Source organism: Gallinula chloropus (genome assembly GCF_964237585.1).
Source record: "Gallinula chloropus genome assembly, chromosome: 2".
NCBI lineage: Eukaryota > Metazoa > Chordata > Aves > Gruiformes > Rallidae > Gallinula > Gallinula chloropus.
Window position 1 is genome coordinate 38,476,080 of NC_140086.1, and position 21,271 is coordinate 38,497,350.

Below are 21,271 nucleotides of genomic sequence, written 5' to 3' on the forward strand. Positions count from 1 at the left end.
ATCAAATCAAATGAAAATAAAACTGAACTAAACAAAAAAACCCCAAAGACCTCCCACCACCAGCAACAACAAAATCTACCTTTGGATGTTTAGATCCATAATCTGTAAATAACTGCACGCTTGATTCTGTGGTGTGGTTTGAATTAAGTGTTTGCTTGTGTTCTGCAGGGCTTGGATCCATATAGTGCATAGTGCTTAAATTTGTTGCTGGCATGTTCAGACCACAATATTCTAATGTACGTGTCCTGAATTAGATAATACTACTGAGCACCCTTTCTAATTTTCTTAATGCTGTGAGTCATTCAGCTTCTGGGCATTAGTTAAGTTGTTACATAGATGATTTCCCTCATAATTGTAGACAGTTTTGCTGCCTTGTTTTTCTCTTTTTCTTTGGCAAACAGGATTGTTTCACTAGTGGTAATAGAGTTGCCTGTTGCTACTGCGAGTTTAGCCAGCTGTGAAGCTGCACTTAGGTTTGTTATTACCCTGCACTTGGTCGTGAAGTGTAGCCTATTAATTATTTCACTAAAACGTAGCCAGTGGGCCCAATCCTGGGGGACACTCTACTTTCTCCTGCTGCTTTACATTTCCATTCATTTTAATGGCAGTTCAGGCTGTTTCTTTAGGTTTATGCGTAATTTCCCTTGGCTGTCACAGCCTGTTCCTTCTAGATACTTCAGTCAATATTTTCCACTGTTGATTAAATTCAGGTTGCTGCTCAGGAGCTGTCATTGTAACTTCTGGTCTCTTATTCCTGTCGCTCGATGCTATAGTTGAACGTTGAGGTGTATGGGGGTGGAGGTCAGGGGTGCCACACTTCTGATTCACTGCGGAGCAGCTCTCCAGAATAATACCCATCTTTAAGCGTTAAAATGTTTGACCTGTAACCTGCCTTGGTTGCTGCATTTGACATAATAGCTCCATTTTGATTTATTCTTCTTTTCCTTTGGCTCTGATTGGTATTGCAGTGGACTTGTTGGGAAGTTAATAGCTATCGTGACAATTTTTATTTTCTAAATGAAACAATGCCCCCTGGTGCTCTAGGATTCCAGAGGTCTGATTTTACAGTCAAAATAAAAATAAAACCAAATAAAATCTTTCCAGACAGATACTTCTTGTCCCTAAATCTGCCAGCTACCACTCAAATGCTGTCACTGTCACTCACAGGGGATGGAGAAGAACATTGTCAGCACTGAGCAACAAAGAGAAGTCACAAGGAAAGTAACAGGGCATAAAAGCACACTTGAAAAGAGACACACGTCGGTTAGGCAGGGTAAAAGCAAATTACAGAAGAGAAAAATAAAATGAAAGGGTCAAGACAAGGAACTGTCTAATGAAAGGAACAGTCAGAGAAAAGTAAAATTAAAACTGCCTGCTTAATGAAATGTAAAATCTAGGTAGTGATAGAGAAGAAGCAATAATGTTAAAAAATGGAAGTACTTTTTTATAAAAAGGTGGAATTTAATAAAGGTATTACAGAAGAAAAGGACAAAGAAAGTGGGGAAAATATGCAATCAAGGGCATTAAATTAAAATGGCAAATCTAAAAAAGAAAAGCATGTAGAAGGTATATAAAAAGTACATTAATATTAATTAATATTAGAAAATATTAGAAAAATAATAAATCTCATTCAGTATTTTCTGTGCACTAATAAACTAGATTATCAATGCAGAAATTTAAACCAGTATCCCTCCAGAGTAAAAATATAAGCAAAGCTGGTCAACAATGAAATGAAACAGTTGATCTTTCTTCAGTTTATCCTGTCACTAGCTTTTGGTTCTTTAAAAATTAAGATGGTAGATGACAAAAGGATTCCTGATAGGGATGGTGTGCGTGTGAACCAGGAGAACATCACTTCTCCTGTCTGCAGAAAGGAAAACCCTCCTGTGCAGCAGCATGCCTTCTCACAGCCTTGCAGCTTATGGGAGCCTCAGCTCTTGAAGACCATCAAATAGAGCAGAGACTGCCATGAATCACCATGTCTGATGGAGCATGGGGCTATGAACGCTGCCAGAGTTATCTGTAAAGCCAAAACTGGTAGAAAAAAATGAAGGCAGAAGAAAGGCAAAGGAAACCACCCCATTGCTGCAGCTGCAAGATGTGTTAACAACCCATGCTCTCCAGTTAGGGGTTGTTTTTCAGTCACAGGCAAGGATAAAATAGCACAGCTCAGAAGCAGGGATGTCTGAAAATGGCTTTAGGTAGCTTTATGTTCCCACAGTCCTGGAGCAGCAATGAGTCAGTGAAGTCCCCCGCTGTAAGTTAGAATAGCCTGAAGGCTGCTCTAAATCATTCTGGCTGCCAGTGACCCTGCAACAGCTGAGAGAGGGGTTGCTGGGGCATAGTGAAGCCTTGGCTGTACTCCCCTTCCTTTGGCCATGTCCTCTAGCCCGGCCAGAGGAGCCGTTGGAAGCAGGGCAAGAGGGAATTGGGCGAGAGGAAGAGAAGGGGAAGCATAGAAACAGCCATGATGGCTGTTCTGCTGGAAGACCCCTGCTTCTGCTCTGGCTGGCAGTGGTCCAGCAGCTGACTCTGGTAGGAATTGATCCTAGCAAAGGCAAGGGAATTTCTGTGTCTGGGCAGTCGCCAGGTGCAGTCACAGTATTTGTTTTTAATAATGTATTTTGCAAAGGCATTTTTGGAGAGTTCTTCAGATGTAGAGTCCCCTTTCCCCAGGAATCTCATCGTGCTGGTGATCGGTGTGTAGGCCCTACACATTGGCAGGTTTTCTTATTCTGTGACCACTACGGTCAGTTCTGTTAGTGTACCCATGTTAATCAAATATTATCCCTTACTCAGTGTCATTTGGCCTGGCAGTAACAATATTTAAGTTAATGCTGCTTTGTGGATTTATACCATTAAGTCTAGCTCATTATTTTAATTTGTCTAAATGTATATCCCAGATTAGGAGAAAAACATGAGGTTGTTATATATTTTTTCCTTTCTTTTTTTCATTTAAGAGGAAAATGCTGAAGAATATAAATATCAGCAATAACTTTTTGTTTAGTAATCCTAACTAAAGAAATATACATTTTGGATGGTTTGATCCTGTTGTCAGGCATCCTGTATGTGATGGAAGCTGCAGTTGAGAGTGTGATGTGTTCCCAAACTCTTCTGTAAATGTCCCAATCTTGCTACTTCAGTGTGAGCAGTATGGCTTAGAAGATTATGATGCTTTCCAAGCCAAAGTACTTACATTCTGAAACCTTCCCTTTCTCCCACTAAGCACTGAACAGCCCAGCCTTAGCAGTGGGTAGCCATCAGAATTGGAATGCTGTCAAACTGATTAGTAAAAACAGGTTATTGAGTGGGCTGATAGAGGACAGAGCAGCAGAGGAAAAAATATTATCCCTTTTAATAATTCCTTAAAAGCAGTTCCCAAAAGTTCGTTTTAATTTAATTCAAAATTCCATGATGCGCAACAGAAGTAGAGTGATTCTTTTAAGTACTGAGCAAGACCATTGGTCTTGTAAGTAGTAGGCATCTCCTGTCTTGCATATCTCTGCAGTTATGTATAACCTACACATCCAATGTAAAGGATATAGTTGATAGTTACAGATGTATTTTAATAAAAGTATAAGGAGTCTGGCTAAGCCTCTGTGAAGCCAAAGATAAAAGGTCACTTGCTGCCTGTAGTTATCTGAAGAAGAAGGTTGTGATGCCTTGGCCAGCAAATGGTAGAAGAGTGGTAGTTTGTAACCACAGCTGCGGTGCGCGTGTGAGGGAGCGCAGATGCTATAATCCATCAGTACATTTAATGCCATTGACACTATAGCTTATAATGTCTTAGCTTTTTCTGATAACTTGGAACAGAGGTTTTTAAAGGAAAAAAGTAAGACATATGTTAGTTGGTTGTATGTCAACACTGGTTGACACAGTCAGCAGCTGAGGACTAGATCTTCAGGGTGTAAATTCGTTTAGCTCAGTTGATGCCAGGAGAGTTGTGTCAGTTTGCAGTAGTTTAAACTCTGTCCTGAGGACACCCAGTACCATCGGCAGGAACCTCTTACATGGGATCAGTGGAGTTCTTTGGAAGAGATTCAGTGCTTTCCTGCCAGGAGCTTCAGCACCAGCAGTGATCCTGAAGATCTAGCACTGCCAGAAGAGACACACAACCTCTGTCTGTTGCTTTTTATCACAACTGAGGGGAAAACTGTTTCATGTTATTTTCAAGTCTGAACACTGCTAACATCCCAAAATGTTGAAGATCATCTGATTCGATGGGATTGGCCTGCTGCTGTTTCCTCCCTGGCCTCTTTAGGCAGGACAAATTGCAGCAATTAATGCTGGTGTGTTTGAGCTTGTTCCAAAGGCTTGCCTGCGTCTGTCCAAACACAAAGACCTTCCTACAACATGAACATTTCATCCCATCCACAGGAATGTCTTAAAAATACCTATCGGCTCACCAGGTTGAGCAGTCATTGCAGCTAGTTCTGGTTCACAAAACAGAGGAATGTTTATGGAAGCTTGGGGGGGAAGTGGTGAAAGCTGGATATTCTCTGCACTCTCGATGAGTGTGTCGAGCACTTCTGGAGAATACTTCCAGATGTATTCCTTTGCATGGTAGAGCATGCTGAGCAGGTATCTTTGATTTAGCAGCAGGATGGAGCTGAAATCATGTCCTGACATGAGGGCATTTTGGATTATTTAATAGCTTAATTTTTCCTTGGGGATTGATGGCTTAGTCTGTCATTTATTTGTTTGAGATATTTTACGATCTGATGATTTCTCCTCGCATATTTTAGTCAGGCACATTATGTATCATTGTTGCTTTATGTTTGCTATTACTGGGAATTAATTTTTCACACAGTATCTTCATTTAATTATATAATACAATCACATGTGCATTTTGCATGAATAGGAAGAATCTGTTTTAATTTAGCCATTATATATTTTGCTATCTTGGGTTTTCTGGTTAAAATTCCCAAGTTTTTTTGTTTTAGCATAACAATAGTCATATTCTTTGCTTCTTACATTGTAACAAAAGCACTCAGATGTCAGTTCATAGATTGACATAATCAGCTTTGTCTCTTAATTAGAAAAGAGAATAAAGCTGTTTAGGGGTGTCAATAAAATGACAGATGTATCATTAGCAGAAGGCTACATTGGATCAGAATGGTGCAAATGCTTGGAATGGAAATGTTAAAATTTTTTACTGATAACCTTTCATTTCTCTTTTTCTTAGGATTTTTTTCTAATTGATAAATAATAAAACCAAAGGTATGCAATGCAGCATATAAATGGAACAATTACTGGTGATGGAGAACATAAATTCTGTAAAGACTCAGACTTCTATGTAGAGCTATAGCTGGGAAAACCTGTTACTTCGGATCCCTGCTGACCCTCAAAACAAAATTCTGCATAGCTACTGTGCCCTTTGGCCATGCCTTTGATGCACTCCTTGTTGTCTCTATGATGTCACCAATTGTTTATGAACTATAGGATAGCATGTAGATTTTAATATGCCATTTGGGACACAGCCCACACCTGACTTCTAGGTGCAGCACATGACATGAAATCTTGTCACAATTCATCTGAATAGTCAGGCTGGAGTTTACTTCAGTGCGTCCATCCTTTGCACGTTCCTCCATCAGTTTACAATGCTGTTGATATCAACCCTTTGATATAATAGAAGTCCATTGTATTTGTAAGACACAGTGGCTTTCAGGTGGAACAAATAACAGTTGCTAAATCTGACTGAAGTCCAAGTAATCAAGTACTGGGACAACAGGAAATACATGTATTGAGGTTTAAGCATACAGATGGAAACAGGATTGCAAGCTGCATCTCTGATCTATCTGGGGTGGGTAATCCCAGCAGGGTCTGAAGTCCAGGGCATTCGCAAGACACAGCATCTCATATCAAATTTACTGGCAACCCGAGACAGAGGATTTTCAGACTTCCTACAGATCCAACTGTGTTCTGGCAAGCAATATTAAGGTCCTTCAAGGAAGAAATCTGGGCTGTTTTTTCTATTTGGCATCGGTCATATGACAACATTTGAGGTGCAAATTAGCTAGCTGCCAGGTCAAGTAGCCAGCCACCTGAGAGAGCACCCTTGAGCATACTCCAAAACACCCACACCTACAGCTTTCTGTACCAGAGAAGTGGCTGTACACCCAGCCTCGGAGGCATTTCAGCAAGAAGGATGATAAATGGGTGAGCCACCTGGCTGTAGTCCCAAGTTTGCATTCACTTCTGCGTAGTAATATTAACACAAATGAGGTGTCCTGAATTTTGTCTCTTTCTCTGGCTGCAACTACTTTCTTTTCATTAGAACCTGTAATATTCATTATCTCTCCAATAGAAATGTTTAAACTTCTGAGATTTCATGAACCATTGACATTTCCATGAATTTTGTATCCAATGTATAGACAGCAGCCTCATCTGCTCTTTGGGATTCAGCATTTAATTATGTGGGACTTCAAAACAGGTGTAGTAGTGCTCAGCTGGAATAACTGGTTGGAAAATATCGGACATTTCTTTAATAAAATTTCTAATTTTGAAAATCAAGCCTTTTACTCGATGGAAAATGGAAATTGCTGTTACCTGTGCCAGGGAGTTTAGATTTATCCTATACTCTTGAACCAAAGTAGGAAATTACTCGGTTGCCAAAGTGAGCAACTCTGGCGCTGATACGCTGCGCAGTGGAGCATTCCAATGCTGCACACAGGGTGGGTTTCCTGAACCAGGGAACCTCCAGGGGAGCTGAGAGAGCTGCCTGGAGCCTTCATCTTGCATCTGAGCATCTGAGAGAGACCACAGCATCTGAGAAGACCCAGGTGGAGACAGGAGTAATGGTGGCCAAGCCCCCCACACATATAAAAGAAGCCATTAGGGAGTGTGAGCAACCAGGGTAAGCAAGCAGTGCATGGTGCAGCATTTTGTGTGGAAGGTCATGTAGGAAGGATGCTGACGCTCTCTCAGCTCAGCCAGGGCACTGTGGCATCCACCCCACAGAAAGCCACATCATCTCTAAGCTCTGCACCCACCACGACTGACACAGCTCCCTAGACATAGCTCGGGTGGGAAGGTGTTGCCACCCAGGTGCAGGGTGTGCCCTGCTCTTGCATCAGTACCAGATGTCAGCAGTGAGCACACCTGTGGGAGTGTGCCCAGTGGGAGGAACTACAGGAGGAGATGAGTAGGTTGAGGAAGACTGGGGTATGCAAGACTATTGGAATTACACCCTACCTACCCAGGGACAGGCCCAACAGGCAGGCAGGGTGCATGATAGGAAGGATTTGTCTCTTCATCTGGGTAAACACAGCAACTTAAGAGATAGGGGTTAACAGTGGCAAGTTTCCACCCCGTGCGGAAGACACATCTGCCCTGTGACTAGCCCACCTTCCCAGGTCCCCTGGTATAACAGGTACAAGGCTCTGCAAGTGGAACCAAACGATAAGGAGGACAATGGTTCAGCTAGCTTGGAAGTCAGCCTATGCCCTGTTTCAATCCTGGTTCCATAAAGAGACGGGTCATTGTCCTAGGACACAATGGATGGCTATAAACTCTTCAGAAGGGGTATGAAAGGAAGGAGAGGCCATTTGTGTTAGGGGGTGGTTTGCTTGTCTAATGCTTAAGGATGTGACAGTAAGTTTGAGTGTTCATGGGTACAAACCAGGGGCGAGGCCAGCAAGGCAGATATCATGGTGGGAGTGTGTTATAGACCACTCAACCAGGATGAAAAGGCAGACAGAATATTCTATGAGCATCTGTGTGAAGTTTCACAGTATCCCTTGTTCTTGTGGGGGACATAACTTACCAGATGTTGGGTAGAGAGAAAACAGTCTTGGAGGTTCCTGGGGTCTGTGGAAGATAACTTCCTGACACAGATGCTGAGGGAGCCAGCTAGGGGAGGTGCCTCACTGGACCTGTTGTTTACAAACAGAGAAGATCTGTGGGTGATGTGAGGATTGGAGGCTGTCTAGGTATAGTGATCATGAAATGACAGTGTTTTCAATTCATGGAGCAGTAAGGAGAAGGTTATCAGAACTGATACCTAGGACTTCCAAAGGGCAGACTTTGACCTGTTTAGGAGACTGGCTGACAGACTCCCTTGGGAGGCAGTTCTGAAGAGCAAAGGAGTCCAGGAATGCTGGACATTCTTTAAGAAGGAAAACTTAAAGACACAGAAGCAGGCCGTACCCATATGCTGAAGGACAGGCTGACAGGGAAGACCAGCCTGACTGAACAGAGAACTTCAGCTAGAACTCAGGAAAAAAAAAAAAATTCAAAGAAGGGGCAGGCAACACAGGAGAACTACAAGGATGTTGTGAGCTTATGCAGGGAGAAAATTCAAAAGGCCAAAGCTCAACTAGCACTTAATCTGGCTGCTGCTGTACAAGCCAAAAAAAAAATGTTTCTGTATATACATTTAGCAGCAAAAGGAGAGCTAAGGAAAATCTCCATCCTTTATTGGGTGCAGGGGAAACATTGTGGCAGAGGATGAGGAAAAGGCTGAGGTACTTAATGCCTTCTTTGTTTCAGTCTTTAACAGTAAGACCACTTGTTCTTGGGGTACCCAGCCCCCTGAACTGGAAGGCAAGGACAGGGAGCAGAATGAAGTCCACATAATCCAAGGGGAAATGGTTAGTCACCTGCTACACCACTTATACACACACAAGTCCATGTATATGGGGCCAGATGGGATTCACTCAAGGGTACAGAGGGAGCTGGTAGAAGTGCTCATCAAGCCACTCTTCATCATTTATCATCAGTTCTGACTAACTGGAGAGGTCCCAGTTGACTAGAAGTTAGCAAATGTGACACCCAGCTACAAGAAGGGCTTGAAGGAGGATCTGGGGAACTACAGGCCTGTCAGTCTGACCTCAGAGCCAGGGAATGTTTTAGAGCCATTCATCTTGAGTTCTATCACACTGCACATACAGGACAACCAGGTGATCAGGCCCAGTCAGCATGGGTTTAGGAAAGGCAGGTCCTGCTTGACTAACCTGATCTCCTATGACAAGGTGACCCACTTAGTGGATGAGGGAAAGGCTGTGGATTTCATCTACCTAGACTTTAGTAAACCGTTTGACACCGTTTCCCACAGCATTCTGATTGAGAAACCGGCTGCCTATGGCTTGGACAGGCATACTCTTCACTGAGTAAAAAAATGGCTGTTGTGGTGGATGGAGTTTAATCCAGTTGGTAGCCAGTCATAAGCCATGTTCCCAAGAATAAGGGCTCAAGACAGTGTCCAGTTTTGCTTAATGTCTTTATCAGTGATCTGGACAAGGGGATCGAGTGCACCTTCAGTAGGTTTGCAGGCAACACCAAGTTGGGCAGAAGTGTTGGATCTGCTTGAGGGTAGAAAGGTTCTACAGAGGGATCTGGACATGCTGGATCAGTGGGCCAAGGCCAGCTGTATGTGATTCAGTAAGACTCAGGGCTGGGTCTCTGAAAGGAGCTTGTAGCCAAGTGGGGTGGGTCTCTTCTCCCAAGTAACAAGTGATAGGATGAGAGGAAATGGCTTCAAATTGCACCACAGGATGTTTAGATTGGATATGAGGAAAATATTATTCGTTGAAAGGGTTGTCAAGCACTGGAACAGGCTGCCCAGGGAAAGGGTTGAGTCACCATCCCCGGAGGTATATAAAAGGCATTTAGATGTGGTGCTTAAGGGCATGGTTCAGTGGTGCATTTGGCAGTGCTATATTGTGATCTTAAAGGTGTTTTCCAACCTAAACAATTCTGTGATTTTATGAAATTATGCAATTGGATGGTATCTGGGTTTTTTGGGAAAAAATTGATATTTCAGTAAATCTAGGACAGGCAAGCCTTGGAGTCTTCAGAAAGATGATCCTTTTATAGCCCAAGTATTATTTTTGGCAGGAAACAACTTAGGAAAACAATGAAACAAGTATTCATTTGCAATTGTAATGTCTCTGATTACAGTCCCCAAGTTGACATTTACTCAATTTAATTAAAAAAAAATAGAATTGTATTTATATTTTCTACTCCCGTTTTTCACAGCAGAGGGATTTAAAACATGTTCAGACCTACAATGTCCCAGTTACTGTTCCATCTTATGATCTTCAGTTAATAATATTTTACTTTCTGTGACTGCAGAATGAAAAATGCATTCTTGATTTACTTAAAACTGGAATTAGTTAGGTTATCTAAAGCCTCCCAGGGTGCTGTATATTCTAGAGATCTCGCTCAAATACAAGGCCAGGAGCTTCATTTAGGTTTAACCCTTGTGCCCTTGAACACAATAGAGTTTACATAAATATTTAAGAAGGGTAGCTGCACGCCAATTAAGGGAATGTATTTTCCAAGCATCAAACCATTGTTTTCAGGCAATACACTGAAGCTCTTAAATTAATACGTATTAAATCTGTTACAGGCTCATCAGAGTGTTAGGACACTTGGCCCAGCTCACAGGGTGTCTGCATAGGCTGCAGGTGGCTGCAGGCTGCTCCACAAATCCACCCAAGGAGGAGAGGGTGCAACCATCCTCGCTAGTCCTTTCAGCATCCTGGGAAAAGCTATGGGAACACTGAGAAGGCTGTGACTATCTTCATTCTGGTATTTGCTAAATAAAATTGAGGAGCAGCTGTTTTGTGGGAAATATATTTAAGATTTTTTTAAAAAAAACCTTTAAAAATAAAAGTGTTTTAAGATGCTTCAGAATTTCCCTTGTAATGAGAGGTCTAGTTTCAGGCTAGTTCTACCCAGAAACGCTTGGTAAAAGGCTGCACTTCATATCAGCTCACTTCAGACTAGGTACTTGGGGGGTTATTGTTATGTAGCATGTAGCATGAATTATAGAAGGGTGCCACTCATACACATGGTAAAACTAGCCAGCCCCAGAGAATAAATTTGCAAATAATCAGGTTTGTTGCCTTGTGATTTTGACAGCTTGTTAAGGCAGGAACAAGACTTCTCCAACTATGAGCTATGAGAAAATTTGGCTTGAAAAGATGCACGTGTGCTATTGCAGGCAGGGGCAGAGCTCAGGAAAGGAGGAGAAGGAGGAAAGGAATCAAAATGGAAAACAAAGTGGTGATGTTTTGGAAGAAGAGGATGTGAGGAAAGAGCATAGAAGCACATCTAGAATGAGGCAAGGAAAGGAGAGGTTTGTTGCAACTAGTGAGGAGCAAAAGAGGAAGAGTGGGGGTTGGAACATGCTTTCTGCTGAAATCAATCACCTGTAGCCTCTACTACAAGTAACACTAGTTCAGGTGGAGAAACTGGGATGTTAATCTAGGCTGGCAGCAGAAGGATGAAACAGGAGGGAGTGAATGTGTAGTGGAAAGCCCTGTTACAGGCTGTTTCTCGTAATGTGTGCAATAGACTTGTAGCACTGGAAGGAAGAAAACAAGGATCTGAGAGCGATGTATAACACTTTAAGAGGGAAGAAGACAGGTTAATACTACATTTATCTTACAAACATTAAGGCTTTTGAAACATTCACCTGAGTACAGTATTCAGCTGCTGGTTTACTGTGATATATGCATTGGTGATCTTCTTTCAGCATATAATTTCAACTTTGAGTTGTATTTACAAACAAATAGACTAAGTTAGGTACCTGGGACATTTTTACATTTTTTTCAACTCCTCAGACTATATTTCAGAAGCTTTCAAGACGTTTCAGAACATTTGGTGAAACGTTTCATACATTTCAAAACATATATGTCCCAAATTAATTCTGTAATACAATTCATGAAATGTCTGACATCCGAAGCTCACAGGGGAGCTTCCGGATCGCCACGTGCTGCTGTGCTTCCACTTGGGAAAGGCAGTAACTGTGGGACTCATGAAATGGTTAGTTAAAGACTTCATAGCTGTGTTGCATCCTTTTTTAAAGATAAATGCAAAAATTTTTTACTCATGTAAAGCTCTGCACATGCAGATTTTTAGACAGAGTAAGTGGCCCCATTTCTCTGGTTAATTACCTCAGTAAATCAGGATTGGGCTGCTGGTATTTGAAAATCATGTGCATGGTAGACAGAGTGAATGAGAAAACAACTTTCTGCAGTGTTCTGTTGTTGGCCTATGACAGTATGTAATGCACTCAGGTCAGAAAGGTCATATGGATACTCACAATTCCACCATGACTACAGCATCAGAAGTTTAGTGCAATAAAACTGAATATTGCAATAAAACTAAATGTTTGTGTTAACTGTGACCAATAAATTGCAATGGCACTATTTTTCCTATGGTGAAATGACTGTTTGCATATGTGAGCATGTGTATATATAGAAGTGAGTATGCTTGTGTACACATAGTCTGTGTTCATAACTGTATGTATACACGCACATGCACACACACATATTCTTTGAGTTGTGCCTGTTTATTGAAAATGGCCAATATTCGCTGGAATTGGGAATGGAGGAAAATATTTTGTTCATACTAGTTGACCTCACAAACTAAGATCAGTTTTGCAGGGTAGATGTTAGCTGTAGAGGGGCTGTTCCTGTCTCCAACTAAAACAGGAGACAACAAATGAGTACAGGCAGACAGGAGAGCATGGTGTGCACAGACAAGAGTCACCAACGGCCTTATGCATTCTCTATGCCAATGCGTTACATATCTAAGTGCGTGCGGTGGTTCAAGAAGGGATTTGCTTGTGGAAGAGCTGGTAGTGAAACCAGAGGGCTGATATTTGCACTAAGAATATGTCGCAGGAGATGAGAGCAGAGGCTCCCTAGATCTGAAGAGGAGCTTGGTTTGAGAAGGAAGTTAACAATGGTTGGGCAAAGGGGATTGAATGATAGTGGCAGGTCAGTCCATGGGGGCAGCCAGAGTAGAAGTATACAGAGGGATCATGTGGAAGAGAAAAAAGTTTACAAATGAGTGGGCTAGGATAACTGATATAAAAAGGACCACTATTTGCAGAAAGCCTTTTAACTCCTTTTCTATCTATTCATTGGAGAGAACTTAAAAGATGTCTGGCTTAACCAAGATACCAAACTTTTGGACAGCTCAGTTACATAAACTGCTTTCATTACCTGTTCCACTGCAATAAGCATTCACATTATTTAGCATTCATACAGTTTTATAGGAAATAATATTTGATTTTTGCATTTTTAATTTTTTTTTTACTTCTGAAGTTATATACTACATACTCAAAGAAAATACAGCTGCTGCACACAGAAGATGCAATATTTTTCCATCTAACAATCCCCTCTTTTCCCTTGTTACCAGGATTTTTTAAAATGTGAAGCTGTCCAGAGATTTCTGAGGTTGCCTGAATTTATTTGTTTGGTCTCTATTACTTAAAGAATGATATCTGCCTGTTTGAATACATGTCTGTGGGGAGTGCTGACATTCTTATCCACACTTCACTTGTCATTTCTAGGCCAGACGGTTAATATGATTTCCTACCATGAGCTACTTACTGCGTACAGTTTTAACATGTGTTGCAGCGAGGCGGTATATCGAAGTGCAGAAATGGCTTATTGAAGAGATGGATATTAGGTGAGGGTTGTTGGATTCTCTTAGGCAAAATCAGTCAGTGTGCAGCATAAATATGTTTCTGAGAGCAGTAAAAGTAAATACTGGTGGACGTCATATTCTGATCCCATCCTCCTCAGATGAATGCAGGGAAAGAAAGTGTTTATGTTTATGGATAATACCAAAAGAGGAGCGGCTGCAAGCCCGCAGTGGAGGGATTAGCGTTCCAAATGATGAACTGCAGAACACAGAGGACTAATCAACAGCATCTGGACAGAACCACGATTTTTTTCTCTGGGAAAAGGCTGAGGGCTGTAACAGTTCCCAAGGTTTTGTCCACACCATGGTGATTTTGCACAGAAAGCTGAGGTTGTGCTGGGAGGCAAAGGCTGTGTCGCCCTTGAGATGGAAGAGGTAAATGCTCTGCTGAGCTCACCGCAGGACACTGCTGTGGAGAAAGGTGTGGGCTAATGTCAGAATGTTGAGGGGGAGTGACACAAATATATAGAGGTCTAGAAAACAGTTATGAGGAAATGCTAGAAGAAATTAAAGATGGTTTAGCCTTAAGAAGACTAAGGGAGAGAATGATGAGTACCTTTAAATACATTAAGTACTTCTGCAGAAGCGAAGGGAATCATTCTCATATCTTTCACAGGCAGAATGAGAAGAAGTGGCCTTGAGGTATGACATGAAAATAAAGGTTAGATGTGAGGAGAACTTTCTGATAATAAGGACATATTGCTTGGGGAGTCTGTAGAGACTCTGTTACTGAGATATTTTCAAGAACAGCGTGGACAAATATGAGGGAAGCAGTTGGTGCACAGCACCCTACTTGGGATATGAGGCATGGAATAAGTAAACTCATCATCCTTTCCTAGCCTGTTTTTCTTTGATTAAAGCTGAATTAAGAAAGGGAAAGCCCCAGGCTGGGCAAGGCATCTCAGGAGTAAAATGTAATAGAATAACCTTGGACTTGGTCAGGGAAGATGTTGAGCAGTTGTGGCTGCTCTCACCGTTCTCATCCAGAGCAGAAGCAAAGTAGGATTTCAAGAAGGTGGCAATAAGCATTGAATTTGTATTAACTTTTAATATTGCTGAATTATTGCTGCATTGGCCATGTCTTCTCATTGCCAGGACTTCTACCTTTCTATTATGAAACTATATTTTGCATAGGAGTTTTCTGGGAATTTTCAGCCTTTGATAAAACCTGAGCCAAAGGGCTTTTTCAGTGAGATTTCAGTGGGTCATCTTGACAGTTTAAAAATGACGGTGGTATTTACCCAACTTCTAGCTTTTTAGGCAATGTCCCAACCACTCAGTACAAGTAGTGGTTGAATTTGTGGATGTGCCCTTCAATATACACAGGTTTGAAGTGTAATAGTAGAGGTGATATGTACAATGTCAACCTCTAGTTGTTGAGATAATGTACCCTAAAGAAATGGCAGCAGAATATGATTTCTTAGAGAACAATATTTCAGAGCTACTGAATGACTTGTTGAATAGTACAGTTTTGTGGGGGTTTAATTGGGGATGATGCAAATTAAATTATTAGAAGAGGAAAAGAAGAAGAGGGTCCTGTGATGAACCAATGACAGCACAAGTTAGTGTACTTAGCAACAGAATTTTTTTCTGCTTTTATGGAAAGAAAAAAATATTCTTATAATGCTGGAAGTTGTTGACATGAAAACTTTCAATGAAAGGATTGCATTTTTCTATGGAAAAAAAATAAATTAACTGGTTGTTAGTTTGTTTTCATCAGCATTTCTCCTAGTTTGTATTACATCACCACTAGAGTCTGTCTTTGCTGTACTGCTCTTTTTGGGAGCACAGATAAACTCTCCTTGGTGTGCTCAGAAGTGTATTTGCTACTTTTTTGTGAGCCTCTTTCCTTTTCTTTTCTGGGTGGTTTTTATCCTAATGTAGAATAGGAGGTTATCAGTACTGCAGTGTGAAATCACTTTACCCAGGCAGAAGCATAGGCGGTGTCAATGTGAGGGTTTTTTCAACCTAGGACTCTCGTTTCTTCTTCACTGATTTAATCCATGTCTGCATCTCTCTGTCAAGACTTGGCCTGATGCATCCATTTGCTCTACATAAGCCCCCAAATAGTGATCAGATAGGAGCAGCATCTGGTCCTTACCTCAGCAGGAGGTATGTAAGCTGAGAATTCAAAGGTAGAAGACTGTACATATGTAAACCTCTCGTCTGACTTGTTCTGCAGGGAATACTTTTTCATGCTGCATATATTTAACCTGGAAGATTAGGAGCTCCAGGAGGTCACTGAGGCAGATGATCTAGGCAAGGTGCTTGAGGCATGCATAGTTTTGTAAGTATCAAAAAAAAAATGCGTTGTGGAAAAATATTTGGACGATAGTATGTTTTTCTGCCCTCGAAGATACAGAACACTTAATGCTGTGAACAGGTTTGGGGGGGGAAATGTAACTGCTAAATTTAAAAAAAAAAAAAAAAAGGAAGATAGACTTACTGGCTTTCTCCTGTCCTAAGTTTCCTGTGTTCTCTCTTTCATAATACAAGAAGACACTCCAGACACCACATTTCTGGGCATTACCTTTCTTGGGGTTGAAGCCTTTGGCCTCATTCTTTTCCTCACAGTTAGAGTGTTCATAAGGCCCTGGAAAGACACTGTCTGTCATGTCTTGTTGCTTAAATATTGTGATCGAGCCTGTGAATAATCTCAAACTGATTTGACATGTTCATAATAGCTTTTGTTCTACTTCTCCACCCATCCATTTCCATTCCTTAAAGTCCCCCGGCACGGTGTGTTCCAGCTTGGACAATGGTATGTGATGATTTGACCAGAGATGCTATGGGAAAATCAGACTGATGCCTTTCATTTTTGTGGATGGTAATGCTGGTTTGGAAAGTTAAAATGTCTCCTCTGTGGCAATCAACACTGTCAGACCTTTTTCTATCTGGCTGGCAGGTTTTGTTCACCCTTTGGTGGTCAGCTGAACCAGCGGTACCCCGTGTCGGTGTAGGGCTTTTTCAGCTGTGCTGTGTGTAGCGAAGGCTGTGTTAACACCAGATGCCAATCATACACCACCAATGGATTTGCAAGATTATAGGACAGGAAAAAAGATGAAGGTTAAGCACAGGGCACAATAGAGATTACTTATGGTAATGAATTGTATAATTTTTCTAGACAGATCTGGATTAATGTTTATCCCAGGCAAGAGATTACTGTATGTCTGATTCTAGTTGTAAACAGACATTATTAAACAGAAGGTTTATGTTCATGAAATGCGACTATGGGTGTTAAAGCACTTATGATTTATTATGTGCAAAGAGAAAAATTAACCTGTTCATCTGCTATAGTACAAGATGCGCTGTGGATTTTTGCATAATTTGGAAGGCATCTGCTCCTTTGGAATACAAATAACCAGTGAAATGAGAAGGATTCTCCTCTCATTTACACTGATCCTATGCCCTACACTGCAGAGGAGCTAAAGTGGTGTAAGCAGCAAAAGAATACTCTTGTGTGCTTTTCCAAAGCAACAGTGTTTCTGTAAGAGAGAATGTTGGCAAAGTCCATTTGCTTGTGAATCTTTAGAGTTTTTTCTTTATCCCAAAAAAATTAATGTTCATAGAGCTTAACAAAGGACCTTATTTGGGTTTACCAAGTAATTCCCTTTCACTAATCAAAAACTACTTTTCGAGACATTGAATTTTTTTTTACCTATTTTTCACATAGTTCCTGTTGTGGCCTGTTTTTCTTCTGCTTTATTGCATCACTGCTACTTTGCATAAGAGAGACATAGGTTCAAATCCATATTTTTTAATAGTACCTTACCTCAGTACCTAATTAATGATACCTGAGTCAGTGACTTATGGGTTTTGGGGGAGCTGAAAAATCAACAAAACAAACCACAAAACTTTCCTTGTTTGATGAAATAGACATTGCAACTTCACTACTTGCTAGGAAGTTTCTTTTCTCTGTGAAAGCAAAGAAAAATTGCAGTTATCAAAATCTGTTAATTCTATTTACAGGATGTATTTCCAGCCAGCTGATTTTTGCATAGTGCCATTTGAAATTATCTGTTTAACAATGATGGATGATACAACTGTGTTGCTTTCCCTCCACTTTGTAACTGATCCGTCTACTTATAGATTGCGTTGGACATGTTGCTGATGCTTTATTTGCAAAATTCACTCACATGTGTGAGAGAATTTGTCTGTTAAGTCTTACTGACTTCAGAGAGGCTTCTCAGATAAGTAAAGATATTCTTGTGTCTTATCAAAACCAGCCCAATCTGTAAAAAACCAGGAACGCAGAGCAAAAAAGCCTGGAAATATTACAAGGTGTGTTAGGAGAACTGGAATATAAGCAGTTAAACTAGACCTGAATGAAACATAATCCGGTGAGTTATGAATGCTTCAGTTAAAAAAGATGCAGTCATAAATTGCCATCAAAACACTTATTTCATAGGTGTATTTTACATTTGGTACCACAATACAATATTGTCTCACAAGAAAACTATAATTTGCAATACAACTTTTGTGCTTGTAATATTTTGCCCAATTACCAAATTTTACAGCAGCTGTGGAGTCCAGAGTTGAAGTTCTTAAGTTAATTAATGAATAAAAGTTTCTGTGGGCTTTGTTAATGGTTTCAGTGTAACATCTGAAGACAACGGGAACTTCTGTAGGTACCTGGGATGCGGGTGAGAGTCCTTCAGGAAGCCGAGGTCAGCTGAACTGCACTGCTTAAAAGTTTGTGCAGCGAAGCATTGTATTTTGGGAGGCACTAAAATATACGTGGAGCTCTTTGCTGTGTGTTGGCAGACATCAATAAGTCATGAAGATGACCTCCATCTTCCAAAGCGAAGGAAAGCTAGAAATGAAGACTCATTTCTGTTATCAGTCTGCTCTGGGTCGTAAGTTGAACTGGTGTTATATTTTCCTCTGAAAGCCGTGGAGCCTTGACACGGTGTTTAACAGTGTTAAGCTTATTGCTGCTGAGCTAAACATGTCTGAAGCAAACGATGACCCTCACGTCTTTGCGATGGCAAAATGTCTCCCTGACGTGATCCTGCAGACTTGGAGCATTAAGTTAATTTTCCCCTGGATTTCTGAGCTGCCTCTTTTTTACCCGGCAGAGAGCTTGTGAAGAATACAGCTTCTGACCGAATGACAGAACATGGAGGGTGAAATTAGATGCATTCAATTAGAAGATGACAAAAAGCCTATCTAAATATTTGTCAGGATGCTACTTACGGGGCGTGGTGTCCAGCCCAGGAAGTGAAAGGCGGCCCACTCTTGGGACTTAATAGTCTAGGGGGGGAAATGAGTAAATCATTCTGATTCTTTACAGGCTTGGAGGAGATAATTGAGGGTATCGAGTGGGCTGTTATGCTTCCAGGGCTGGTGATCCCTCTCTTGTAATCTCAGATTAGTTCTTTTCTTGTATTCACTTAATGGAGAATTAACCGTTAAAGTTTTCTGAACCACTTGAGTAAATAGTGTTGTTGTTTGACTGCTAGAGGATGGGTAATGCAGTGGTTTATGGAAGGCACTGAAAAAAGGTGTGTATGTTCTCCACAGTTAAAGAAAAAACCCCACCAGAAAAGAAACAAACAAAACCCCAAAGCCACAAAGCCCAAAGAAACACAAAAAAAAAAAACCCAGGACAGATGTGTCAGCTGTGAAATATCCAGGTTTGGACCAGAAGGTTTTCTGGCTTTCTGGAGGAGAAAAGGATGTTCTTGATTCCTAATTAGAAGTCAGGTAAACAGAAAGAGATCAAGATGTGCAACGTGGTTTGGCCACATCTGTTTATTTATAAATTAAATTTATAGCAACTTTTTAAAGTAAAAGAGCAAATCCTTGGCTTGTAATTTTCTGCTCAGAAAGTTTTAACTAGGAAAAATAAATTTAAAAAAATAGATACAGTATATCTTGTTTACCTTTTTTTTCTTCTACAGCAGTTCAAAGAAGAATGTGGCTGTGACAGGGTTAATCCAGCTACATAAAAATCCATGCTGTGTATGATAGTAGTAAAGCTTGTGATCCCTTGATCTTTGATTAGATCCAAGCTAGTAAATATCTTGTGTTTAATCAGAATGAGTTGTTCTGCATGTAGTATAAGTCACCTTCACAGATGGGATGTAGCAGCAGAGTTGTTCGTGAATATTTGTTTTAATCCTTTCCAGAGCAAGCACGCTTTATGTTTCTTTGTTGTAAATCAGACTCAAGCAACTAAAGACCAGAACGAAGGAAAGACGTTTACTTGCAGTCGGGAATAGGACAGTGTGGGAACCTTTTTTCCTTTTTAAAGAAAAACGTAACTTATTAGAATCTTAAAAGGTATTTTGTACTACTCTGTAAACATAACTAACACACCATGGGTGTTATTTTAGGCTGGAATGCAAATATCATTATCAAGAATTTCATCTTAAATGTGTTTGTACACATTTCTAGCTTAGGACACTATAAATATGTGGAGACCAAGATTTATTATGGTAAATGTTCAGCCTCTATTATTATTCCGTATTTTAAAGATACTTACTTAGAACGGGAGCTGTTCTGTGTGCTGGTAGACTGAAATTCTTAAAACATTGTCTGTAAGGCTAGTTTTTTTGTGTGGTATGTCAGCGTCCTATTTACCTAAATCTGTCATAATTGCCTTCCAATACATCATCCCCTGACACACCAAATATTGAAAATGAGAGGACTCTTTGCAGGGAGATTTTCTACTGAATGTCATTTTTCTGTGTTCGTAACTTGATGGCAGTAACTGGACGACCTGTAGTTAAATGCATCTCAATTTCTCTCACTTATTTTTCCTAATCACCACACAGAGCCTCATGTGCTCAGAGGTGTGATTAGATTTAACCTGCCATCATATCTGAAGAACTTTCTGTACAACATATTATACATCACAAGAATTATATATGCAGATGGTGAATCTAAGTGTAATATCTAAATAGATAGAAGGATCAGTTTCTCTCATGCCAGTGTTAATTCCTGATTTTTATTTTTTTTGTCTGTTTTTAACAGGAAGACTGGAGAGCCCCCGCTAATAAACGGCTGGATTCCTTACCTTGGGAAAGCTTTGATTTTTAGAAAAGATGCTTTCAAATTCTTACTGGATCAGCAAAAGAAACTTGGAGATATTTTCACTGTACATATTGCTGGTGAGAAATATTTTAGTATTTCTCTTGCTTTTTTCCATCGGTGAACTTAAATGGTAATTCAAATGTTTAGTCTAGAATCTTCCTTAACCAAAAACATTTTTGCCTAGCATAGGCCAATAAAAATTACTGAAATTCACATGTATTTTATGCATAATAATTATCCATAGGATATCAGTATGAGCATGTGGATTTATATAGACCGATAGGTATATATATTGACAGAGTTTGTAGGCATGTAAGGTATGACCAGAGATTTTTGCCAGCGCATTTAATTGTGTATTGTTGGGTTTTTTTCCTAAAGAAGGGAGAAGTAACATCATCTTGACACCGCACAGAAAAATAGCAGATTAAATTTAGAAAACACTTAAGAAAAAAAGTGCAGAATATGTTCTCACACATTTTACAACTGGTTGACAGGAACACAAGGGAATGAATGACACATTGACTCAGTGATACAATCGGGACTGGAACACGGAAACTTCCCATTGCCAGCCTCTTACTCTGATCATGCTTGCTGAAAATAACAATATAATACAGTATGATATAACCTTGCTGCTCTCTGTATTTATAGCTATATTACTACAGTAGCTGGAATACAAACATTTGCGTGATTTCATGTAGATGCTTAACTCTAGAAGAAAAACACAATGAAAATGGAATCTTGAATGAAACTTAAATATATGAATTTACAGAAAGGTACACACATACACACA

At 40.4% G+C, this 21,271-nt stretch overlaps 1 protein-coding gene across 1 annotated transcript in view; it reads left to right on the forward strand.

Annotated features, from left to right (window-relative positions):
- CYP7B1 (cytochrome P450 family 7 subfamily B member 1) overlaps nt 1-21,271 on the forward strand; it is a gene marked incomplete at its 3' end in the record, with an annotated part of 126,005 nt that overhangs the window by 87,273 nt on the left and 17,461 nt on the right. The window contains exon 2 of the mRNA XM_084280196.1: nt 20,422-20,558. Within this exon, the coding sequence (XP_084136322.1) occupies nt 20,422-20,558 (137 nt within the window). The remainder of the gene's footprint in view (nt 1-20,421; nt 20,559-21,271) is intronic.